We start from the raw sequence: 24,639 nt of genomic DNA, 5'->3' as shown, positions 1-24,639 counted from the left end.
AAAGAAATATAAATTACATGTACAAGGGAGTTCTGCTGGCCTAGTGGTAAGAAATTGCACTGTGATCCCAAAGGCATGTAGTTCAAATCAACCAGCTGCTCCACAGGAGAAGAATGGGCAATCTCCTCCCGGGTGATTAACTGCTTCCGAAAACCTGCCAGAGGCTCAGCTGTGGGTCAGTTCCAACTCAACAGTACACAACAGCAACAACAAGGAGTTCCGGTAGCATGTTTTCATTAGGTGCCATTGAGTAGTAGACGACTCACAGTAACCCTATGAATGAAAGACCTGAACACTTGTATAACTGTCATAGTTTCTTCAAATTCGTAAGTTTCCGGAGGCAAGCTATTTTGGAGGTGGATGCTACCCCTGCTTCCAAGCTTGTTTCAGTTGGGGAGCACCACCAAACTGTCCACATGGGTAACCATTATCACATGTGACACATCAGTGTCACAGTGGTTAGCATCATAGCAACCACAAGTTACCTCTGTACAGCAAAGGGACAGACCAGTGCTATACCACTTTGAAGAATGTTTGATCAAAAACAATTAAAACCAGGCCTGAGGGCCACAGATTAAAATCACCCACCTTTAGCTTAGTAGCATAATCTTCTATCTGGTAGCATAGTGGTAAGGAATTGTGATGCCAACTCAAAGACATGCGGTTAAAATCTTCTACCTGCTCTGTGGGAGAAAGATGGGCGAACAACTCCCATAGAATTTTAACTGTCTCTGAAAAACTGCTAGAGGGTCAGCTATGGGATGGTCCAACTCAACAGTACACAATGATCATGTAAAAGGAGCTCTCGTGGATTATTGGTAAGGTATTGTGCTGCCAACGCAATGGTGCACAGGTTGAATCCCCCATTGGTTGGATGGGCTATCAGCTCTTGTGTGATTTGCTGTACTAGAAAACCCACTGGAGTTGGTCTGGACTTGACAGTACAAATCAACAATCATGCAAACATAAGAAAGAATCCCTATAATAGAGTAGTCAAGTGCTTGGCTGCTAATGGAAACTGGTAAACAGTTTGAATCCACCAGCCACTCATGGGATAAAGAGGAGACCGTCTGTTTCCATAAAGATTTACAGCCTTCAAAACCCTATGGGTCAGTTCTACTCTAATGGGACAAGCAGTTTGGTTTGGTTTGGTTTAAACCATAGATAGCAGAGTTTTAAATCAAATACAAAAATCTATGCTGGAAAATATTTTACTCAAAATTAATTACAGAGTTTTCATTCTAATTGATCTATTCATTCTACAGCTTGTATTGAGCACCATGTACCTAACACTTCTAACTAGGTTTAAATTTAGCAAAAACGTAATTTTCATACAATACCTATAAAGCATATTGAATTTCTTGGGGGGAAAATGACATCTTTCACTATTTAAAATAATAGGCAATAGAACTATAAGAACCAAGATTGCCTCAGTTTATTGGCTTCTTCCCACACATTTTGGAGATGAAGATTTTAGCAGCAATGTTTATAATAAATCATGTAACGCGTATTCAACATCAAATATCATCAGCACAAAATATTTCATTTTCTACAACGTAGTTACATAGTAATCTGAGAAGGCATTACGATCAGCAATCTTCTGAAAACTACTGAAGCAAAAAATAAAACCACAGAGTTAGATAGGATTTTAATAAATTCAGTCAAATTTTTTACAGAAGAAAAAGCTGAACTCCACAAAGCAATTTACTGATGTTCCTGAAGCCAATCAACAATACACTCAGTGGCATAATTTAGATTTCCTGATTCCTAAGAGGCCCTTTCATTTATTAGGAAGTTGTATATCCTTGTTCTAAAATCCATTTCATATATGAGTATATTCTGATATCCTCCCTCTCCAAATCTGTTCTCTGTGGGGTCTTCCTCACCCAAGGAACTGGCAACTTCATCTTTCTAAATGTCCACTGTATGGTCCTCAGGAGATGTCCCCAGAATGGCTGGACTTTAATTCTGCTGGCAAAGTTTCTGACTAGGCCTCAGATGGTACCTCCTGCCCAAAATGCTTAGGCCTTAGACATACATCTTGCATAAAGAACTAGCAACCTCCCCCAATACATATCATTTATTTCTGTGTATAGACGTGTCCCCCAACCCCACTAGGGGGAAGAGATTTCCTATTCAGCCTACCACTACTAGATGAAGCCAAGTTTTCTTGGTCTATACGTTCTTTCCTCTGCTTGAAGGAACCTAATGTCTTTTGAAATGACTTAGGGCCAGGTTTTGTTCTTTCAGCAAACACATATATGGAAGGTACCATTCTTTTGGAGGAGACTCCAGCATGCCCAGAGATTGAAAATCTCCAAAATCCAGAGACAGGACAGGTGAGAAATTAGAAATCTCTGTTTAGCCAGCAAACTCCATCTCTGATCCCCTAGTGCAGTTGTTAAAAACCTCAATAACAACGAGTGAATACAAGGATATTTCAAAAACATTACAAAAGTGTTAGAGCTTCCAGGGTGAATTAGGTTTCATTAGGGTAAAGAAGGATACCTGGGATTGGTCACCTCGGTTGCCTGGCCCTTTTTAAGAATTCTCTGTGCAGTTGCAGAAGTGGAGATAGCCCCAAAAGTAAAGTAGCTTAAAGATAAGCTCCTGCAAGAAGAAGATGTGTAGGTAACACAGGGTGGTTCTATGAAGGCATTTGCTGTCCATTTGCAAACTTCTGACTCGGCAGTAGAGAACCACACCTGCTGCCTAATCAAAGTCAAGGGGTAGCATCTTCTGCAACAGATAATGAGGGTAGACTGGGACCTCAATCAATGGGATCTTTTGGAGAACACACAATCATAATGAGAGGAAGTGGAAGAGGTGCCCTCCGTGGGAGCAAGACTGATTACAGTTAATAATATCTAAACTAAATGTCCTCTATAATATATAGAGACTAAGGTGTGCCTGATCCAGGCTATAATATATTGCAATTGAATGCTACACATCGGAGAGTTGGGCAGTGACTAGAGATGATAGAAACGGAATTGATGCCTTTGAGCTGTGGTGCTGGAGAAGAGTGTTGATTATACCATGGACTGCTAGGAGAACAAACAGGTTTGTCCTGGAGAGGGTGAAGCCAGAATGCTCCTTGGAGTCAAGGATTCTGAAGCTTCGTCTGACATACTTTGGGCATGTTGCAAGGAGGGACTTGTCCTTGGAGAGGGACATTATGTTTGGAAGAGTGGAGGGGCAGTGCAGGAGAAGAAGACCCTTAATGAGATGGATTGATTCTGTGAGTGGAGTGGTAGGAATGAGTGTGTTTGAGACAGCGAGGTTGGCACAGGATAGAACAGTGTGTAGGGCTCTTGTACATAGGGTCACTATGAGTCACAAGTGACTTGATGGCACATAACAACAACAACAAATGTCTTCATCCACAGGGAGTAGACCTGTCGGACTTGCCTCCACTTGATCAATGACAGCATGTCACCATGTGGTGAATACATCTGGTGAATTGGTTAAACTGGCTCCTCTATCTATGGAATAATGGAGTGGATGGGATTGTGCTAACAGGTTCAGAACTGTCTAAAATTGTCTCAGGTACCACTCACAAAACCACCTGGCAGAGAATATACAGCACAATGAATGATGCACCAGTAGTGTTCCTGAGACATTGGACTAGCTACCTGCAGACGGTCCAGGTCCACTTAAGGGGATACCCAGGGCTCTGGTTTGCACTGAATTACCATGGAAGAAATATAAGAAATTATCTGGTAACTAGGGATGAAGCATGTCATATAAGCAGTCCATTATAAGAGCCAGATAATAAAATATTTACCACAGGAATATTATTGTTGTTGTTGTTTTTAAGTGCCATTGAGTCATAGGCAATTCATAGAGACCTTATGAACAAAAGACTTGGACACTTGCATAACTTTCATCCTTTCTCCAGGTTCATAGGGTTTCTGAAGGCAAGCTGGTTGGGAAGTGGATACCACATTAAATTGATTATGACTCATAGTGACCCCCACAAACAAGAGATCTGAACATTACCCTATCCTGTGCCATCTTCATGATTTTTGAATCTGCTATTTATTATTATAGTTTTTGTGTTAATCTATTCTATTGAGTATCTTCCTCTCTTCCATCTTTCTCTGCATGAGGTTTTTATTCAAAGGCAGTTCCTCTCTAGCAACATGCCCAAAGTATTTGAGCCAAAGTTCCACCATTCTTGCCTCTAAATAACACCTAGGTTATACTTCTTCCAAACAGACTTGTTTATTCTTCTGGTAGTCCATGAGATAGCTAACAACACAATTCAAAGGCAGAGAGTCTTCTGTCCTCCTTATTCATTGTTCAACTTTCAATTGCATAGGGAGCAACAGAAAATACCATGACTTAGCTAGGAACACCTTAGTCTTTAAACTGACATCATTGCTCTTCATCATCTTGGAGAGGTCACTGAAAACAGATTTTCCCAATACAACATGTCTTTTTCATTTCTTTACCGCTGCTAACATAGGTGTTGACTGTGGAACTAAGTAAGATTAAATGCTTGACAACTTCAATCTTCTGTCGATTTATCAAGATGCTTAGTGCCTAATGGCCCAGTGGTGAGAAATTTTACTTGATGTTAAGAAGTCATCCATATTGAAGGATGTCGTCTTCAATATTCAGCAGCAAAAGCTGTTTTTCTTACCATAAGCAAATAAGGTTGTCATCTTCATAAGCCAGGTTTTTTATGAGTTTTGATAGTTCTTCCAATCCTGATATTCTTTTTCATGTAGTCCAGTTTCTTAAATCACTTGCTCAGCACACATACTGAAAAAATATGGAGAAAGGATACAACCCTGAAGCACACATCTTAGGATTTTAAACCATGCAGTGATCCTGTTAGAACAACTGTTTTTGGGTCTATGCATTGATTTTGCATGAACACAATGAAGTATTCTGGAATTTCCATTCTTCTCAATGTTGTCTATAACTCATTATAATCCACAGTCTTTGCATAGTTAATAAAATATAAATAAACTTTTTTTCTGGTATTCTCTGCTCTCTGAATCCAGTTTGAATTTATGGCAGTTGCCTGACTAGCCATCTTTTTCATAATCTTCTGCAATATTTTGCTTGCATGTGATAGTAAAGATATTGTTCAATAATTTCCCCATTCTGTTGGATCATCGTTTTGGGGACTGTGAATAAAAATGAACCTCTTCCAGTCAATTAGTCAGGTAGCTGTCTTCCTAATTTCTTGGTACAGCCTGGTGAAGCATGTCAAAAGCTGCATGTGTTTGTCAGAATATGTCAAGTAGTAATGCATCCATTCCTGAGGTTTTACTTTTAAAAGCCTTTAGAGCAGCCTGAAGTTCTATATTCATTATCTTTGGGGTTTTTTATCATATATTACTTTTTAAAAAATTTTGATGTTGAGCATCTCTTTTTGATACAGAGATTATGTATTCCTTTCCTATCCTTTTAATGCTTCCTGCATAATTCAAGATTTAGTCCAGCCCCAATCACTGAGCTGCTGTCGAGGACTCAGCTGCCTCTCCCTTGAGCCCCCTCACTTCCTGATGCCCCGTCCTCCCTGCCCACCTTCTCCAGCCCCCACCTTCCATGAACATATGCCAGTTCCTTGTGGAGATTGGACTGGCTAAGGACAACCAGCTGAAGGTACATGGGTTTTAAGTGTTTGTGGCTCACTGAAGCATAGGTGAAGATTTCATTGAAATGAGTAGAAAATTTCCCTTCTATCTCTTGTTACAAGTTTAAAACTTCACAGCTTGTATAATGTAACCTTGGGGTCCACTTTTAACTTGGAGTAGTGTAACTCTTTCAAGCAATAAACTTAAAAGAGCCATTAAAAAAAGAGATTTAGCTAGATGACTCATTCAGGACTACAACTCAAAGCTTGAATTTGCTCTTCAGTTCTTTCAGCTTGAGAAAAGCCTAGCATGTTCTTTCTTCCCTTTTGATTTTCAACTCCAGCTCTTTGACATTTCATTACAATAATTTATTTGTGTCATGAGTTGCCCTTTGAAGTCTTCCCTTTCTTTTGGCCTCTCAATGTTCTAGTGCAAGTTTAAGAGGAATGGACCTGCCTCCACTTGGCTCACCCCCGGATGGTAGTCTCTACCATCAGTCATGTGGATCAGGCCCTCAAGTACTTCTGTCACTAGGCTCTATTCAAGGGGTGGGGGGGAGAAATACACTTGATATTCTTTGCAGGGGCAGATGACCCATATACTGGTGGCCCTGGCCACCAGTGCACTCTCACTGCACTTCCCTGTACTCATCAATAGCAGTAAAGGGCCCCTGAAATTTTTTAACATTTCCATGGACCAAAGTGCACCTGGCCTCAGTAGCCACTAATGCACACAACAGCTTGTTTATTCTTTTGAGACCAGTGGATAGTTATCTCTAGGTGAGGACTGTGATTCCCCAGTAGTTCCTTACGCAAAGGCTAGGGAGCGTTGGCCCCATCCTTAGTTTAGAATGGCTGGCATTTCATGTGTTGGCTGTGAGCTTGGAGGAGGGATGGTGAACTCGAGAGAATCTTGTTCTATAGAGAGCTTCTGCTACAGTCTTATATGATTTGGCTGCGTGTTTACCTTTGCATGAGGGGTTCTAGAACATCTAGCCATAGCAGTTTTCTAGTTTCCTGGATCAACCTTCCTTCCTGGTCTTGGGCTTTCCTGGATTCTCTGACTCCCCTTTTGTCTCAGTAGCCCTGGCATAATGCCTCCTGAGTTCTTCTATCTCTCCTAGGTTCTCCAAATGCTCATATAGCCCTGGACACAAGCTGTCCCACCACAGGGCTGAGTACAGACTTTAGGGACTCATATCACTGATTGGGGGCAGATTGTTTATCACTCTATATAAAGGCATCCCGGCCTCTTTTGCTGTTGTTGTTGTTGTTAGGTGCCATTGAGTCAAATACAACTCATAATGACCCCATGAACAGCAGATAAGAACTCTGTTTTATCCTGTGCCATCCTCATCATTTCTAACACACTTAAGCCCACTGCTGCAGTTACTGTGTCAATCCATCTCAATGGGGTCTTCCTCTCTTTTGCTAACCCTCTGCCTTTCAAGTATGATGTCCCTTTCCAAGAAACAGCTTCTTCTAACAACATTCCCAAAGTATGAGAGACATAGCTTGGCCATCTTTGTCTCCAAGGAGCACTATGGCATACCTGATTGGTTTTTTTTGTAGTCTATGGGATATTTAGTACTCTTCCCTAATATCACAGCTCAAAGTCATTAATTCTTCTTCATCTGCCATCCTTATTCATTGTCCCCCTCTCAGATACATAGCAGGTTACTGAAAAGACCATGACTTGAGTCAGGCACATATTAGCCTTCAAACTGACATTATTGCTCTTCAGTATTTTGGAGAGATCCCTGGCAGTGGCCTTGCCCAATGTAATACATCTCCTGCTCTAAGGACTGCTATTAGAAAGGATGTTGATTGTTGATCCAAGCAAGACAAAGTGGTACAATTTTCTTACCTAGCCTGCCACTAGTGAATGAAGCACTGCTCTCCCAATCTTGCAAGTTCCTCCTACTTGAGTAAGTCAAATGTGCCATGGACTGGCTCTGGATAGACTCCAATGGCCATCTTGATTCCTTTCTATTACACTCTATATCCAATTCATCAACAAATCCTGTTAGATGATCTTTACATTACATTCAAATCCACCTCTTTCTCAGTATTTTCCCTAACTCCACTCTCCTTCAAGCTTTCATCATTTCTTGCCTGCATTACTAAAATTACCTAGTTGATTTTCTTTGTTCCTCACACCCAGACTGCTTTCCACATTCACCAAGAGTAAGGTTGGTAATACGTAAGTGAAATTATTTCACTTCTCCATTCAAACCACTCCAACTGCCTTCCTGACATTCTTTGGGAAAGAGCCTGTGATCTTGAAATGATTCCGAGAGCTAGAAGAGACCTGGATACCTCTTTGACGTATCTAGAGTCCCTCTGCCCCTTGGTTACTCCACTCTAGCCATACAGATGCCGGTACTATTCCTCAATCATGTCAGAAATTTCCCCATCTCAGGGAGTCTGCATTTGACCTGGAATTCTCATCCTTCACCTATATGAGTGGCTGGTTTACTTACCTCTTTCAGATCTTTTCTCAAATATGATCTTTGCGGAAGCACCCTCCCTAAGCACTCTATAAAATACAACCATCCCTCCTCTCTGCTACCTTCATCTCAGCATTCCTTATTGCTTGCTCTCCTGCCTTATTTTTCTCTATGACATTTATCATTTCTTACAAACAAAATATTTTACTGATTTATCTGTTTGTCTTTCACCTCCCACTTGAAGTGTGACCCCATAAGATAGGAGATTAATTGTATTTCCTGATATGTTTCTAGCTCCTAATATAGCTTGCAGTAAAATTATCAATAAATATTTATTGATTAAATGAATTTTCTTGAAAGATGCATGAATCTCTCTCAATAGATAGGTATTTAAAATATATATTCTTTATTTTACATGTTGAAGTCCTCATTTTTCATTCAAAGATTTGAAAGACATATATGCAAACGCTTTTTATTTTTCAATATATATCTCTTCAGAAGCACTCTATTTGCATCAAAATAATTCAAAGACTACTATGGAAAAAGCAGGAGATACAGCTATCATCAATTGTTTCTTAATTGCCAAATAAACTCAAGTTGAATAATGTGTTTCGGTATTTTGTTGTTCTATAAAAGCTTGCCTAATGTAGCTACCAGGAAATCATAGCAACTATAGAATGTCATATGACTGTATCAATGGGGAATGTTCCTTCCACAAAATGTACACTATGTATTAATTGTAGGCTATTCTTACCTGATTATGTGGATCACAACAAATTGTGGCTGACTCTGAGAAGAATGGGAATCCCAGAACATTAGACTGTGACTACGCAAAACTTATACTTGGACCAAGAGGCAGTCATCAGAACAGAGCAAGGAAATACTGCACGGTTTAAAATCAGGAAGGGTGTACACCACGTATGTATTTTATCTCCATACCTTTTCAATCTATATGTGGAACAGAACATCCAGGAGGCTGGGCTCTATGTGAAAGAATGTGGCACCAGAATTAGAGGAATACTCATCAACAACCTGCACTGTGAAAATGACACAACCTTGCTTGCTGAAACTAAGGAGGGCCTGAAGCACTTACTCCAGAAGGTCAAGGACTGCAGACTTCAATATGGATTGAAGCTCAACATCAAGAAAACAAAGATTCTCACCACTGGGCCAATTTGCCGCATCATGATAGATGGTGAAGAGATTGAGATTGCTAACAGCTTTAGTTTGCTTAGCTCCACAATCAACATTCTTGCTATCAGGAGCCAGGAAATCAAAAGACAAATTGCATTGGGAATGTCTGCTCTCAGGAACATCTCCAGAGTACTGAAAAGCAAAGACTCAATTCAGGCCATGGTCTTCGCAATTACTTTTTATGTGTCTGACAGCTGGACAATGACTAGGGATGATAGAAGGAGAATTGATACCTTTGAGATGTCGTGCTAGGAAAGTGTATTTAATATATCATGGACTGCCAAAAGAACAAACAATTTTGTCCTGGATAGGGTGAAACCTATCCTTGGAGCCGAGGATTCTGAAGCTTCATCTGACATACTCTGGACATGTTGCAAAAAGGGACCAGTCCTTAGAGAGGTATGTCATGCTTGGGAGGGTGGAGGGGGAGCGCAGGAAGAGAAGACCCTCAATGAGATGGATTGTCTCAGTGACTGGGGTAATGGGGGTAGGTGTGTCAGAGACAATAAGGTTGGCTCAGGATAGAGCAGGGTTCACAGCTGTTATAAATGGGGTCGCTATGAGTTGCAGGCAACTTGACGGCACATAACAACAACAATATTCTTGCTTGGATTAATAGTCAACATCCTTGGGACCAGCAGTCAGGAAATTAAGAAGTGTATTTATTGCATTGGGTAAGTCTGCTGTCTATAACCTCTCCAAAATAGTTATGAGCAATGATGTAAACTTGAAGACTAAAGTGCATCTGATTCAGGCTATGGTCTTTTCAGTCATCTACGATGCATCTGAGAGCTGTACAATCAATAAAAATTATAAAAGTAAAAAGAACTGATGCCCTTGAGTTGTGGTGGTGGAAAAGAGTGCTGAGTATCCCATGGACTGTCAAAAGTGCAAATAAAGTCTTGGAAAAAGTGCATTGATAGTGCTCATTGGAGGCAAAGACAATAAAGCTTTCTCATACTTTGGACTTGTTGCTAGGAGAGACTATTCTTGGAAAAAGGCATCATGCTTGGGAAGACAGAAGGTCAGCTAAAGAGAGGAAGAACTCCAATGAGATGGGTTGACACAGTTAAATGTAGCAATAGGCTCAAAAGTGTCAGAGGTGACAAGATGAAAAACGATAAGGTTCAGGTGGTTTTGAACCCCACACTGCCACTAGGCCACAAGAGCTCCCTTATATATACATATGTACAGAAAATGTTCTCATTCCAATATGTATCCAGTATGTAAAAATCTTGAGGTGTTTTACTGATGGTTTTTTTAAAATTAAGTCTTCAAAATTCTTAATGTATTTTGTACTTGCAGCATATCTCTACTCAGGTGAGACATCGTTCCAGTGCTCAAGATCCACATGTAGATTAGATTTTGACCTCTGGGTTGCACTGCACAGATATAGACTGTACATTTATGCACATGGGGCTCATGGGTCATTGACACGAAAGAGAAAACTCCCCTGTACAGCACCTATATTAGACCTTAAGTTCTTACCTATGTAAAATTTAGTCACTGAACTTCTTATAATTGAGACACCACAGTGAGGTAACTAAGAAAAATGATAATACTAAGTAAATAGAGGTGAGGAGAAAAGTCTTGGAATATGATTTTGAACACAGAAAAAAGAAAACAACCCCAAAACCTCTTTTAAATCTTATACCCAATTGTGAAAAGACAGTTTTATTTCTATCTACTAAATAAAAAAGATAATCACATTGTATATGTTTGCCACAAGAAATGGTACTAATTACTTCACTGTGGACATTAAAACTAGTGCCAGATTATTTAAAAAATAAAACAGGAACAAAGCAGAAAGATAAACTTACTTAAATCGGTAGCTTTCTCGCTTATTATTAACAAATCCATCTGCCAAATCACGTGGTACAATAATTTCCAAGCTGGGTGTTAATTTTTCATCTTCATCTATGGAATAAATCTGCAAATATGAACATACAAAAATGAAAACCAAATAGTAAACTTGCAGCTTGACCTAACCCATGGTATTATGGCATAAATTATAATTGCATACAAATTGCATTTTTATGTCATGACATAGTATAACTTGGATAATCTTCCTCTTTGAACTATGTGTGGACTCAAAACAAATATATGGAATTAACTGATCAAGAAGTAGAGCTGAAACAATGCTCTATCAAATCTCAGCTCACCTTTAACTGAGGTTACATTCAAAGTTGAGCATTTAAACGTGTCCCTGTTATTGTTAAGAAACCAATAGCTCCGGTAATAATACAGTTTCTAAGTATTACTTTGGGATTATGAACCAGAAATTAACATTCTACTCCATCTAACAAATATTTCTGAGCATTTATCAAACGTTAGACACAGAGATAAAAGGACTAGGTCTGAGTCTTCTCACAGAGCTCACAAGAATGCTCTAATTCAAGTTATGTTCAAAGAATCCCAAGCCTCCATACAGCATAGTCAGGAATTTGATAAAAGCCATGTGGCATCAAAGACACATATAATGCATGTCTTTGATGCTTTTTTCACAGTTCCCATCCCAGCTCAGCCACTAATTGGCAAGTGACCTGGGTAAACCATTTAACCTCTCTGAGCTTATGTGGAAAGAACAAATTAACCAATATCCTTACAACTGTAATAGTCACTTCTTAGTTGCTAATTCCTCTAGTTATTGGTCAGGAAAATCAAGAGTCAAATATCTAGCAAGGTCGTGAAAGAAAAGTACAAGTACAAGGCTTAATGTCATAAGACCTAAGTCCAGCACTGAACTCAATTCACCAGCTGTGTCACCCGACACTGTGTTCAGAATCTCAGCCCCTTATACATAAAATGAGGAAAGCAGAATTGCCTCCCTCACAAGATTGCTATAGGGATCAAATGATGTAATGGAAATGGAAGCATTTTGTAATGTACCATAAAAATGTTAGTCATTAGATTTAGAGGTTTTAAAAAAAGGCTTCTTGTCTTTTCACCATGAAATAAAATTCTTTCTAACAGGCAATACTTCCTGTTTAAGACCTATTTGGATGCTTTATTATGGGGGCAGAGTCATATTCTTAAGCAAGTAAAAGCCTACCTAAATCGTTAGAAAGTTTGAATAATTTTCCCAAACAGATTTTTATTGAAACCTCTCATTTAAAATGTGAAGATACTATGTAGAAAAGCCATTCTATAAAATGAAATTGTTTATAGATAGCAATGGTATCAGGTTCAAGGCTTTCTGGCTAGGTTTTCTCAAAAGATCTTTAAAAACTATATTTTGTAGGGCAATAATACTTTTTTTTAATTTTCAAGACTCAACAGATGGGAAAGGGGTATATAAGACATGAATCACACAGGAGTGAGGGATGGTTGTCAGGAGGGGGAAAATTAAAAATTTGTATTGTTTAAAGCTCAGAAGAAAGAGGCAGTTAAACACACTGGAAGAGGACACAAAGAAGAATTGATGTAAGTTGATACAGTGACCCTCCATCACTAAGTCTTGCTTTGGAGCATGAAGAAAATCTATCATCAGAAAACTTTAGTGTAATATGATGTTGTTGTTGTTGTTAGGTACCATCGAGTCATCCAATGCAATTCATCTTTTGATTTCCTGACTGTTGGTGCCAGAAGTGTTGACTGTGTAACTAAGTAAGCTGAAATTGTTAACAATCTCAATCTCTTCTCCGTGTATCATGGCACAGTAGAGAGAACCTCTGTTTTCCTGATGTTGAGTTTCTTGATGTTTAAACTATAGTTTTTTTACCTTTTGCAGCAAATGCCTCAGATCCTCCTCAGTTTTGGTGACCAAAGTTGTGTCATTTGCATAATGAAGGTTGTTGAGGGTTCTTTGTCCAATCCTGAAGCCATATTCCTCCTTATAGATACCCACCTCCCAAATGACCAAATTATCTGTTCCACAACAAGATTTTAAAAGTTTGGAGATAGGTCACATCCCTGGTGTACACCTTTTCTGATTTTGAACTATGCAGTGTTTCCTTGCTCTGTTCTGAGAACTGCTTCCTGGTCCAAGTATAGGTTTCACATGAGTACAAGTAATTGTTCTGGGATTCCTATTCTTCTCAAGATTAGTTACAATTTGTTGTGATCCACACAGTAAAATGTCTTTGCATAGTCACTGAAACACAGACAAACATTCCTCTAGTATTCTCTGCTTTCAGCTAAGATCTATTTAACATTGGCTGTAATACCCCTAGTGCCACGATCTCTTCTAAAGCTAGCTCACACATCTGGTAGTTCTCTATTGGTGTATGTTCTAGTTGGTTTTGGATAATCTTCAGGAAAATCTTGTTTGTGATATTAATGATGTTACTTGATAATTTGCATCACTTTTGGATCACTTTCTTTTTTTTAAATGGGAATAAGTATAGATCTCTTCCAGGCCAAGAGTTGTCCTCCAGATTTCTTGGCACAATGTGGTCATTGTGTGCAGGGCAACATCTATTTGTTGACATATGCCAATTGGTATGTGGTCAATTACTGGGGCCTTGTTTTTTGCCAATTCCTTGAGAGCAGCTTGAACTTCTTCCTTTATCACCATTTGCCTCTTGATCATTTGTTGTTTCATGAAATTTTTCTGTGTCAGCCAATTCTCTCTAGTGACTCTGTGTACTCCTTTCATCTTCCTTCCTATGTCATTAAAAATTCTGCAATTCGAGATTTAAACTTGTTCTTCAGTTCCTTATGCTTAAAAATGCCAAGCAAGTTTGTTTCTTTTGATTTTCAAAACCCAGGACTTTGCACATTTCATGATAATAGTTTGCATTGCCTTCCCAAGCTGCCCTTTGAAATCTCCCATTCAGCTCCTTCTTGATGTCTTCCCTTTGCTTTGGCTTCTCTGAGCTCTTAGTGAATATTCAGTCTCTTCTGATACACACCTTGGTCTTTTCCTCCTCCTCCATCTTTGAAATGACTTTTTATATTCTTCATGGATGATATTCTTGATATTCTCTCATAGCTCATCTGGTCTCTGCTCATTAGTGTTTAAGGCCTCAAACCTGTTCCTGAAATGGTCCTTAAATTTAAGTGGGATAGACTCGATGTCAAATCTTGGTTCTTGTGGATTGGATCTGATTTTCTTTATCTTCAGCTTGAACTTGCATATATGAGTAGTTGATAGTCTGTTCCACAGTCAGCATGTGGCCTCATTTTCACAGCTGATAATGAGATTCTCCAATGATTCTTTTCTGTTGATGTAATCAATCTGATTCCTGTCACACACACACACACACACACACACACACACACACACACACACACGAATTAATCCTCTTAATATTCAAAGCACTTGCTTCTGATTACTGAGTATGTGTAGTTTCAGTACATGTTTAGCTAAGAATAAGAAGTTACATATGAAGTTACATGAAGAAGTTACATATAAAAACATTCTTCTTCTAAGTGCATAGAATAGAAGCAAAACTTTCCCATGATTCCTTGCCAAATACTTCTTAAAGGAAGTTCTGGTGCCTAATGAGTGTTGCTAAACCAAAAGTTGCACCTCTCTGTCTAATCAGATCCATTAGCATATCAGCAGGAGGAAGACCCACAATCTCCTCCCTTGAAATGTATAGCCCCTGAAAACCCACAGGAGGGTTAGCTATGAATGGGTGTCACTCAACAGAATGGCAAGCAGTTATTCCTTTTTAAAAAAAGACAAAGCCAATAGCGTTGTTTTTTATTAAAAAAATATTCTCTTCTAATCTAACTGTATCTTTTGTGTAAAAAGACTGTTGACAGTGATGAAGGAGACACTATTCTTCTTTTAAATACATAAATGACATGAAGCAAATACTAAATTCTGAGATATTATATTATGCACGTACAGAAACATTTCACCAAAAGTAAAATACGGTTACTCATTAATCCATTCCAGGCACTTATCAATATTATCAAACTATTGTTATTGGTGGTGGTGGTGTTATGCACGGTAGAGTGGGATCCAATTCATAGCAAGGAATTTTCAGAGGCTACAAATTTCACAGAAGACTTTCTCCTATGAAGCAGATGATGGATTTGAGCTATTTGCTTCTCTTATTAGCAGCACTTTAAGCCAGTATTTAAGCATTCTCATTAACTTTACATTTCCATTAAGCCTAATTCCTCATTGTAGAAGAAGGCAAAAGGTTTTGTCAGAAAAGTGAATAGCTTTGAAATCAAAAGGCTTTCATTGAAATGACAGCACTGTCATCCACCAGATCGCTGGCTTGCCCACATCATTTAAGCTTACTGTTTTGCCCAAGTAAGACTCTATTTCCTTATCTATAAAATAAGAGGACACCAAGCTTGCAGGGTTGTTGTAGCAATTGAAGATTATGCAGATTAAGAACCTGTCAAAACCTGGCAATTTCTCAAGAAGTGTTAAGACTGACTATGACTATGTTCTCTTGCAGGAAGAGAAAATAATGTTTTGACCAAGAAGAAACAAGGAACTCATAAAAAATTACAGAAAATGGATGACTCTTGAGGACACTATGCTGAGTGAAATATCTCAGTCACAAAAGGACAAATACTGCATAATGCCACTGTTATAAAACAGGACTGACATGGGAGTTGGGGGGAAACTAAAAAAAAAAAAAGAGGGGATAAATAATGAACATTGAATTGAAATAGATGAAGGAAAGAACTGTTTTTAAAAGGAATATATGATTAGGTGTTATTTGCATGACAACATACCAGAATAAGAGGTGTATAATAAAGTAGACTGGGGGACGGGGGAAGGAGGAAATTGTGCAACAATGAATGAAAATCCAAGTTTTCTGTCAAACTTTGGCTAAAATATCAATAAAAAAAATAAACTTTAAAAAAAAATACCTATAAACCCCCCCCAAAAAAAACACATAAAGTAAAACAAGGGTTTTTCCTGAAAGTTGAGGTCATCCTTTGCATCCTTTGACCTCAGCACAGTAGAAGTGCCAAGTTAAATGCTCAGTTAAAGTTACAGGCCCACGTTTACAGTGCAGAATGGACAAAGTTGTTACAGAACAAATTGCTGAGGACACACTGTGTGCAGAGTCCTGTTTGCACTTGCTTTCTCTCTTTCTACAGTTGCATCATTTCAGACATGTATGTACTTAAATCTGTAACTTAATATTGTTTGACCCAATTAAAAAAAAACCTAAATGTGACCATAGGGTTTGGAGCATGAGCTGTCAAAGGGCACCTCACCACTGACCAGGCCACTCACGCGCGGCTCCTCCCCTGCCCCCCTCGCTCCACCCTTGCCCGACCCTCGCTGCTTCGGACCGTACCCCTTGTTGGTATTTCCGGACAGTGGGCTTCACCCTCGCGAAAATCTGGATCGTCTGCTTTACCATCTTCCTGTCAGCCTCTGCACTGACCCTTGACCTTTCTCTACCCCTGATGCCAAAACTTCAGATCCCGGAGACGCCTTTGCCCTTAGCAACAGTAACTAGGGACACTACCCAGGTAGCACCGCGACAACTAGGACCCCGCCTCCTCTCTCTAATTGGCAGCTGGGCGGGCGCGGGTGGGGAGGCAACCCAGAGATGGGGGCGGGACAGAGGTGCGCATGCGTCTCACCAAGCCGCTGTCGTCCGGGTTAAGGTCTTAACGGGCTTCAGCTGTAATTAACTGGGGTCGCATACAAGCGTTCTCCGATTCCTTAGTCAATCCTTTTTCTTGCTTTCATTCTGTCTTTGATATGCAACATGCTAGCTAAGCATTTCAAGGTGGGCAAGGCTGTCTCTACTGGCTTGAAGATCTCAGTCTAATGGAAAAGATAAATTTCTAACAGGAAGTTTCAGTTGACAGACTCAGGCTGTTCTGTGCTCCAGGTAAACAAACGTTACGCGGAAAACCTGGTCTAGCTCAAGAGAACACATCAGAAAACAATAGTGAGCCCGGATAGCTCAGTCGGTAGAGCATCAGACTTTTAATCTGAGGGTCCAGGGTTCAAATCCCTGTTCGGGCGGGATGAGGAAGTTTTAAAAAAGAAAAGAAAATAACGAGACTGGAGCAAAAGAAACCGTTTGCCCTACAATGACTATGGCAGGTGGCCCTCCTAAGGTGGTGGTGTTTTTTTATTTTAGGTTCCCTCCAGTTAAGTAAGACTTAGAGCGACTCTATGAAGAATAAAACGGAGCCTGTTCCATCCTCTGCATCTGCCTCAAACTCATCTCTGACACACTTGAGTCTGTCACTATGTCATTCCACCTAGTTGAGGTTCTTACTCGATTACCCTACTCTCCACTTTTCCAAGCATCCTGCCCCCTTCCAAAGAAAAACTTTTTCTAGAAACAGAGCTTTGCTATCTTTGCCTCCAAGGAGCACTCCAGCTGCCTTTTTTCCAAATCATATCCATTTGTTCTTTTGGCAGTCTCCGAGATGATCAGTACTCATCTCCAACACCACACTCAAAGGCATAAATTCTATCAGCCTTATTCATTGCCCAGCTGTCAGATGCAAAGCAAGTAGTTGAAAGATCCTGGTCCGAATCAGGTGCTCCTTATTCTTCACACTGACACAATTGTTTTTCAGTATTTTGAAGAGATTCCTGGCAGCAGATTTGTCCAACGCAATATGTCTCCTTATCGCCTAACTGCTAGTATCAAAGATGTTGATTGTTAATCCAAGCAAGATGAAATAATTGACAACTTCAACCCTTTCTCTGTCAGTCATGATGTTGCCTATTGGCACAGTGGTGAGGACTTTTGTCCTCTTGATGTTGATACGTAATATATATTGAAGGCTGTAGTCCTTGATCTGCAGCAAGCATTTCAAATCCTCTTCGATTTCAGCAAACAAAATTATATCATCTGCATAATGCAAGTTGTTGATAAGTCTTTCTCCAATTCTAATGCCATATTCTTCTCCATAGAGTTTAGTTTCACAAATTATTTGCTCAGCATACAGATTGAATATGTATGGAGAAAGGATACATCCCTGGTACACACTCTTTCTGATTTTAAACCATACAGTGTTCCTTATTCTTTTTAGATAACAGTTTCTTGGTCTAGGTATAGATTTTGTATAAGCACAAAAAAATTGCTCTGGAATTCCTACTTGCCTGAATGTTTGCCATGCTTTGTTATGATCTACACTCAAATGTCAATAAAACACAGAGAATCTTCTGGAATTTTCTTCTTTCAGCCAGGATCCATCTGACATCAGTAATGATATCTCTGTTGATGTAGCCTCTTGTAAATACTACTTGAATTCTAATGTTGTTGTTATTGTTGTTGATTGCCTTAGAGTCGAGCATGACCATAGCAACCTATGAACAAAAGGCCTGAAGCCAGTTATCAAAGTTCAAAGTTCATAGAGTTTCCAGAGGCATAGTTCTCTATTAATACACTATTCTAGTAGTTTTTTGTTGGTTTTTGTTTTGTTGTTGGTTTTTGGAGGGGTTTTTTAAATAATTTTTTTATTAATTTTAATGAACATTTACAGAGATTTTGTATTTCCACTCATTCATTGTTGCAACTTTCTCCCTGCCCTTCCCCTCCCCTCCCCCAGTTCGCTCTTCTCTTTGAAAAGTAAAAGAAAAATTTCTTCATTGATATGTAATCCCCCCACCATCCCCGAGTATGCTCCACTATGCAACCTTCATTCTGGGCTCTTGTCATAACAATAATACCCAATCATTTTTAATGGTCTTCCACAATATTTTGCCTTCATGCAAATTTAATGATATTATTCAATAATTGTCTTACACTTAGCAGTTAATAAGATATTCATCCTTAAAATTAAATGACATTTCATACTTCCCACCTTCCTATGCAGAGCAGCTAGTGGATTTTTTGGTTAATAGAGCGATATCTATGCACTTTCTCAACCAGAGTTCCTTTTACCTATTAGAATAGCCAAAGTAAGAAATAATGATAATATGAAATCTAGCAAGGATTTGAGAAACCATATCCCTCATCCATTCCTAGTGGGATTGTAATTTCTAATATAAAATGGCATAAACTCAGTAAACAGTAACCCATTGCCATTGAGTTGGAACCTACTCATTGTTGAACCTCCAACCAATTTGCAGAGGCTGTAAATCATACAAAAGAAGGTTACTCTTTTTTCCCCTTGCAAAACCATCTGGTGGATTTGAACCTCCTGGCTCGAGTTGGCAACATAATTCCTTTACCCACTAGGCTACCAAGTCTCCATATAAGATGCTATAATCAGTATGGAAATAATTTGGCATGCAAATATTATAAAACTCATTCTGTTCTGCTGGAGTGGTTTCCAGGTTTTGGAACCTTCCATGGGATTTCCAAGGTCTCAAATCTTTGCAGGAGGAGATGGCCTCATCCTTTTCCCTCTGAGTTCACTAGCCTTGGAAACCCTAAGTCCTTCCAGAGAAATAAAAACTTTGTGTTTACACCAAACACCTGTATATAAATTTTCATAGCAGTTTTATTCATAATGGCTGCAAACTAAAAAAAACCACAGCCCAGATATTCGTCAATGGAGGGTTAAATAAATTGTGGAATACTACTGGATAATAAAAATGAAGGACTACTGGATTCTTGCAACAACTTGGATGAATTCCCAGGGTGAGTGAAAAAAGCCAGATTCAAGAGTTGCAGACTGTATGATTCCATTTATGTAACATTCTTGAAATGACAAAATTATAGAGATGGAGAGCAGATTAGTGGTTGACAGGAGTTAGGCAAGGAGGAGGCGGAGGTGCCTATGGCTATAAAAGGGATCCTGGTGAGGGCCTGCTCTGTGTTTGGACTGTGGTAATGGTGATCTCAGGTATTCACATGTGCGATAGAACTACACAGAGCAAAATACACCCCCACAAAAGAGTGTAGGCAAAGCTAATGAAGCCCAAACAAAATAGATGGATTGTATGAACACCAGTTCCCTGTTTTTCACTGCAATGATGTACTTCTGGTGAGACTTTGTCTTACATACTTTGGGCATGTTGTCAAGAGGGCTCAGGCCTTAGAAACAGACATCATTCTGGGGGAAAAAACAGGATCCATGAAGGAAAAGAATACTCCCAATGAGAATAATTGACAAAGTGTCTGCATCCATGGATTGGAGCACAGTAGAGATTGTGGTCATGGTGCAGAATAGGGGCAGAATGTGCATCTGTTGTACATAGGATGACTATGACTCGGAGTCAACACAAGACATCTAACAAGAACAACATAATTATGCAAGATTAAGGGAAGCTGGAGCATAAAAATTCTCCTTGTATGACTTCTTACAGCCACTTTTAAATCTAAAATTACCTCAAAAATAAATGCAATTGATTGCCAATGGGTCAGAACTGACTCGTAGCTGGCCCTCCAAAGGGTTTTCAGAGGCTGTAAAAATCACATGGGAGAATATTGCCAATGTTTCTCCCTAAGAGCTGCTGGTAGATCTGGACTGCCAAACATGTGGTGCCTTAGGGTTAGCAGCATCCCACCCTACCCAGTATGCCATCAGAGCTCCCTCCACCATGAAAAGGACAGATTAATCAAGCAAGCAAAATTTAGAAAGGTTGAAGTGATGCCACATGGAAATGACCAAGGAGACAAGGAAAAGAGCCTGAAAAAGACCTTGCTCCAGAATCAAAGAGAGAAGAAATCTCCTTGGGCTGACACTCTAAATTTGGACTTTCCAGTCACTGCTTAATTAATCTGTTCTTTTATTAATCTCAGAAAAGATTACTAAATGACACACCCTACATTAACACAGCCTCATTAACAAAGAAAATGCTCAGCTGGAATTATAGCCACAGGTGGGGCACAATTCATAATAGGATCCAAGATGTGGCCAGACAGCTCACCAAAGAAAATGTATGGATAGCAAATGATCTTTCAATCTTTAACCAAATGCAAGTTAATCCCCCAGTGGGATATTATGCACAAATTGAAATGATTACAACAAACAAACCAAACCCCTGACAATCCCAAGTCCCAGCAAGAATGAAGAGCATCTTGAGTATCATGAATGGAGAACATGACTAGAGAGATTGCAAAATCCATCTGCTACTTTGGAAAACAGCCTGATAGTTTCTTACAAAGTTGAACTTGCGTTTATCATACGACCCCAGAACACAAAACTGAACATGAATGTTTACAGTGGATGTAATCACATGCCTCAAACGAAATACAGCCAATGGATGTGTATCCATAGGACATCCTTATAGTAAAAAGGAATGAATTGTAGTTATATGCACCAAGACAGTTGAGTTCCCTCTCGGCACAGTGGTTGCACACTCAGTTGCTAAGCAAAAGGTCAGCAGTCACAATCCACCAGTCACTTCATGGGAAAAAGATCCTTCCTCGTTTTTATCCTTGTCTTAGAAACCCCGTCAATAAGGTCTATGCTGTTCTACAGGTCACTACAAATCAGAATGAGCAACAGTGCATTTGGATTTTTATCTAAATGTAAGGAGTCAACCCATCGTGATCCTCTGTGTTTTCCAGGCTGGTCTTTCTCCTGCAGAGTCACTAGATGAGTTCCAACTGCCTACCTTTTGAATAGCAGCCAACAGCATTTGCCATTGCTTCACCAAGACTCCTAATTCAGATCTGAAACCAGGCAAACTCACTGCCCTTGAGTCTATTTCAACTCATACCACTCCGCATGACATAGTAGAACTGCCTCATCTGGTTTCCAAAGTTGTAACTCTTTATGGGAGCAGACTCCTTCAGAGCAACTGGTGCTTTGAACTACGTATCTTTCAGTTAACAGCCCAACAACTAACCCACTATGCCACCAAGACTCCAGATTCAAAGATTACATTCTAGATAACGTTATTGCTATGACATGGTGAACAAAATCAGAACTTGAGGAAACAAAGGAAGTGATAGGGGTTAAGAGTGAAAAGAGAGCTGATTACAAGAGGGCATGAGAGAGGATTCTTAGATTATTCAACTGTGTCATATCTTGGTTGTGGTTACATGACCAAGTGTATTTTTCAAAACTCATGTGGTTGTTGTCAGCTGCTGTCTAATCAACCCTTACCTCATGGTGAATCCCTGTGTTACAGAGTGAACTGTGCTCCATAGGAATTCCTTGGCTAAATTCTTTATGGAAGCAATTTATCAGACCTTTCTTCTGCAGAGCCTCTGAGTGGTTTCTAACTGTCAAGGTTTAGGTTAGAAATTGATGGCAAACCACTTGGTAACACCCAAGCTCTTGTAGTTATCTATGCATTAAATTGGTGAATTATACTGAACATAAATTATACTATAATAGGCCCACTGGGCCCACTGATGGCAAATTATATTGAACATAAATTATATTGTAATAGGCCCATTGGGCCCACTGCCAGAGTCAATTCCAACTCCTAGAAATCCTCCACCCTTCTAAGCATGATTTCCTTCTCCAAGGATTGCTTTCTCTTGGCCCATTGTGACCCCTTGTAGTTTTTCTAGGCTGGTCTTTCTTCTGCAGAGTTTCTAGATGAGTTCCCACTGCATACCTTTTGGGTTGAAGCCAACACTTTTGCCATTGTTTCATCAAGACTCCTTATTCAAAGCTCAAACCAAGCAAACTCACTGCCCTGGAGTCTATTTCAACTCCATACTATATGACATAGCAGAACTGCCTCTTCTAGTTTCCAAAGCCATAAATCTTTATAGGAACAGAATTCTACAGAGAAACTGGTGTTTTGAACTACCTATCTTTCAGTTAACAGCCCAATACTTAACCAATACTAAGTATGTGAGATGGAGCTTCAAAATCCTTGCCCCCAAGGAGCAACCTGGTTTTACCCTCTCTAGGATAAACTTGTTTATTTTCTTGGCAGTCCATGGTATATATGTTTAATACTCTTCCCCAGCACCATAACTTAAAGGCATCAGTTCTTCTTCTGTCAACCCTCCTCATTGTCCAGCTCATTGCTGCATAGCATGTAGTTGCAAAGACCATGGTTTCTGCATAGCATGTAGTTGCAAAGATCATGGCCTAAATCAGGTGCACCATAGTCTCCAAAGTGACATCATCACTTTTTAGCATTTTGGAGACATCCCTGACAGCAGCCTCCCTAAGAGCAATTTGTCTTTTGATTTTTTAACTGGTGGTGCCAAGAATGTTGATTGTGGATCCAACCAAACTGAAATTGTCAACAATCTCAATCTCTTCTCCATCTATCACAGTGCTGCCAGTTGGCCCAGTGGTGAGAATCTTTGTTTTCTTGATGTTGAACTTAATCTATATTGAAGACTATAGTCCTTGACCTTCTGCAGTAAATGCTTCTGGTCTTCATGAAGCAAGGAACAGGTCTTTCAAAAGCAGGGTGAGCAAGGTTGTGTCATTTGCATAATGCAGGTTGCAAGTGAGTCTTCCCCCAGTCCTGATGCCCCATTCCTCCTCAAAAACGTTATGTACACTAGCAGGAATTGGAGAAAATCTAAGAACCGAGTAGGATATGAAGCAATGCAGCAGTAGTAGGAATGGAGAAGAAAGAACCAGGGGTTTATGAAATAAACTTTCAGATATATTTTCACTTACTCTTTCTAAGTGATAAAGAAGAGGTAACTCAAGATTGGGCAGTAGATGAATGGTGCATAGAACATATGTAAGAATGTAGAGAATGAGTCAATGAGAAGTTGGGGGCATACTCAATTTCAAGAGTGTCTGTGGGACTTTTGTTGTTGGGAGTTGGGAAATTATCAAATAATATCACATGTAAGCAAAGCCTTACAATTATCCAAAACCTACTAGACTAGAAAATCCACAGAACAGAACTGACAGAAATACAGGCTGGGTTTAGAAGAGGCCATGGTACTAGGGATATCACTGTCAGTGTCAGACGGACCTTGACTAAAAGCAGAAAGTACCAGAAGGATGTCTATGTGTGTTTTATCAACTAAGCAAAGGCATTTGACTGTGTGAATCACAAAAAATTGTGGCTAACATTGAGAAGAATGGGAATCCCAGAATACATGATTGTAATCATGTAAAACCTATACCTAGTCCCATATCTATACCTAGAAGCTGTTGTATAAATAGAGCAGGGGAATATTTCATTGCATGGTTCAAAATCAAGAAAGAAAGTGCATCTGTGATATGTACTTTTGCCATACCTTTTCAATCTATCTGCAGAACAGATTATTCAGGAGGCTGGTATTTATGAAGAAGAATGTGACATCAAGGTTAGAAGAAGACTTATCAACAAACTGTGTTATGCAAATGGCACAACTTTGTTCGCTGAAACTAAGGAGCTCTTGAAATGTTTGCTGCAGGGGGTTAAGAATTGCAGTCTTCAATATGAATTGTATCTCAACATCAATAAAACAAATTCTCACCACTGGGCCAATTGGTAACATCATAATGGATAAAAGATTCAAGTTGTTAACAATTTCATAATGCTCAGATCCACAACCAACACTATTGACAACAGCAGTCAAGAAATCAGCAGATGATTTGCCCTAAGTTCACTGTCGGGGACCTGCACAGAGAGCTATGGAACAAAGTCAAGAAAGAAATTAAGGTGCACCTGATCCAGGCCATGGTCTTCTT

The 24,639-nt window shown here is 39.5% G+C and overlaps 1 protein-coding gene and 1 non-coding gene across 2 annotated transcripts in view; one reads left to right on the top strand and one right to left on the bottom strand.

The window, feature by feature from the left end:
- Positions 1–16,523, bottom strand: part of KIF6 (kinesin family member 6) — a 738,393-nt gene extending 721,870 nt beyond the window's left edge. The window contains exons 1-2 of the mRNA XM_006882159.1: positions 16,458–16,523; positions 11,055–11,164 (exon numbers count right to left, since the gene is read on the bottom strand). Of these exons, the coding sequence (XP_006882221.1) occupies positions 11,055–11,164; positions 16,458–16,523 (176 nt within the window). The remainder of the gene's footprint in view (positions 1–11,054; positions 11,165–16,457) is intronic.
- A 544-nt stretch (positions 16,524–17,067) lies between these two features.
- On the top strand, positions 17,068–17,140 carry TRNAK-UUU. The gene has a single exon. It is a non-coding gene; the product is annotated as a tRNA-Lys (tRNA).
- The last annotated feature ends 7,499 nt before the right edge of the window (positions 17,141–24,639 follow it).

Source organism: Elephantulus edwardii, unplaced genomic scaffold (genome assembly GCF_000299155.1).
Source record: "Elephantulus edwardii isolate Elephantulus edwardi_28Jun2011 unplaced genomic scaffold, EleEdw1.0 scaffold00017, whole genome shotgun sequence".
NCBI classification, from domain to species: Eukaryota; Metazoa; Chordata; class Mammalia; order Macroscelidea; family Macroscelididae; genus Elephantulus; species Elephantulus edwardii.
Note: the sequence above shows the minus strand (reverse complement) of the source record. Positions and strands in the feature narration are given on the sequence as shown.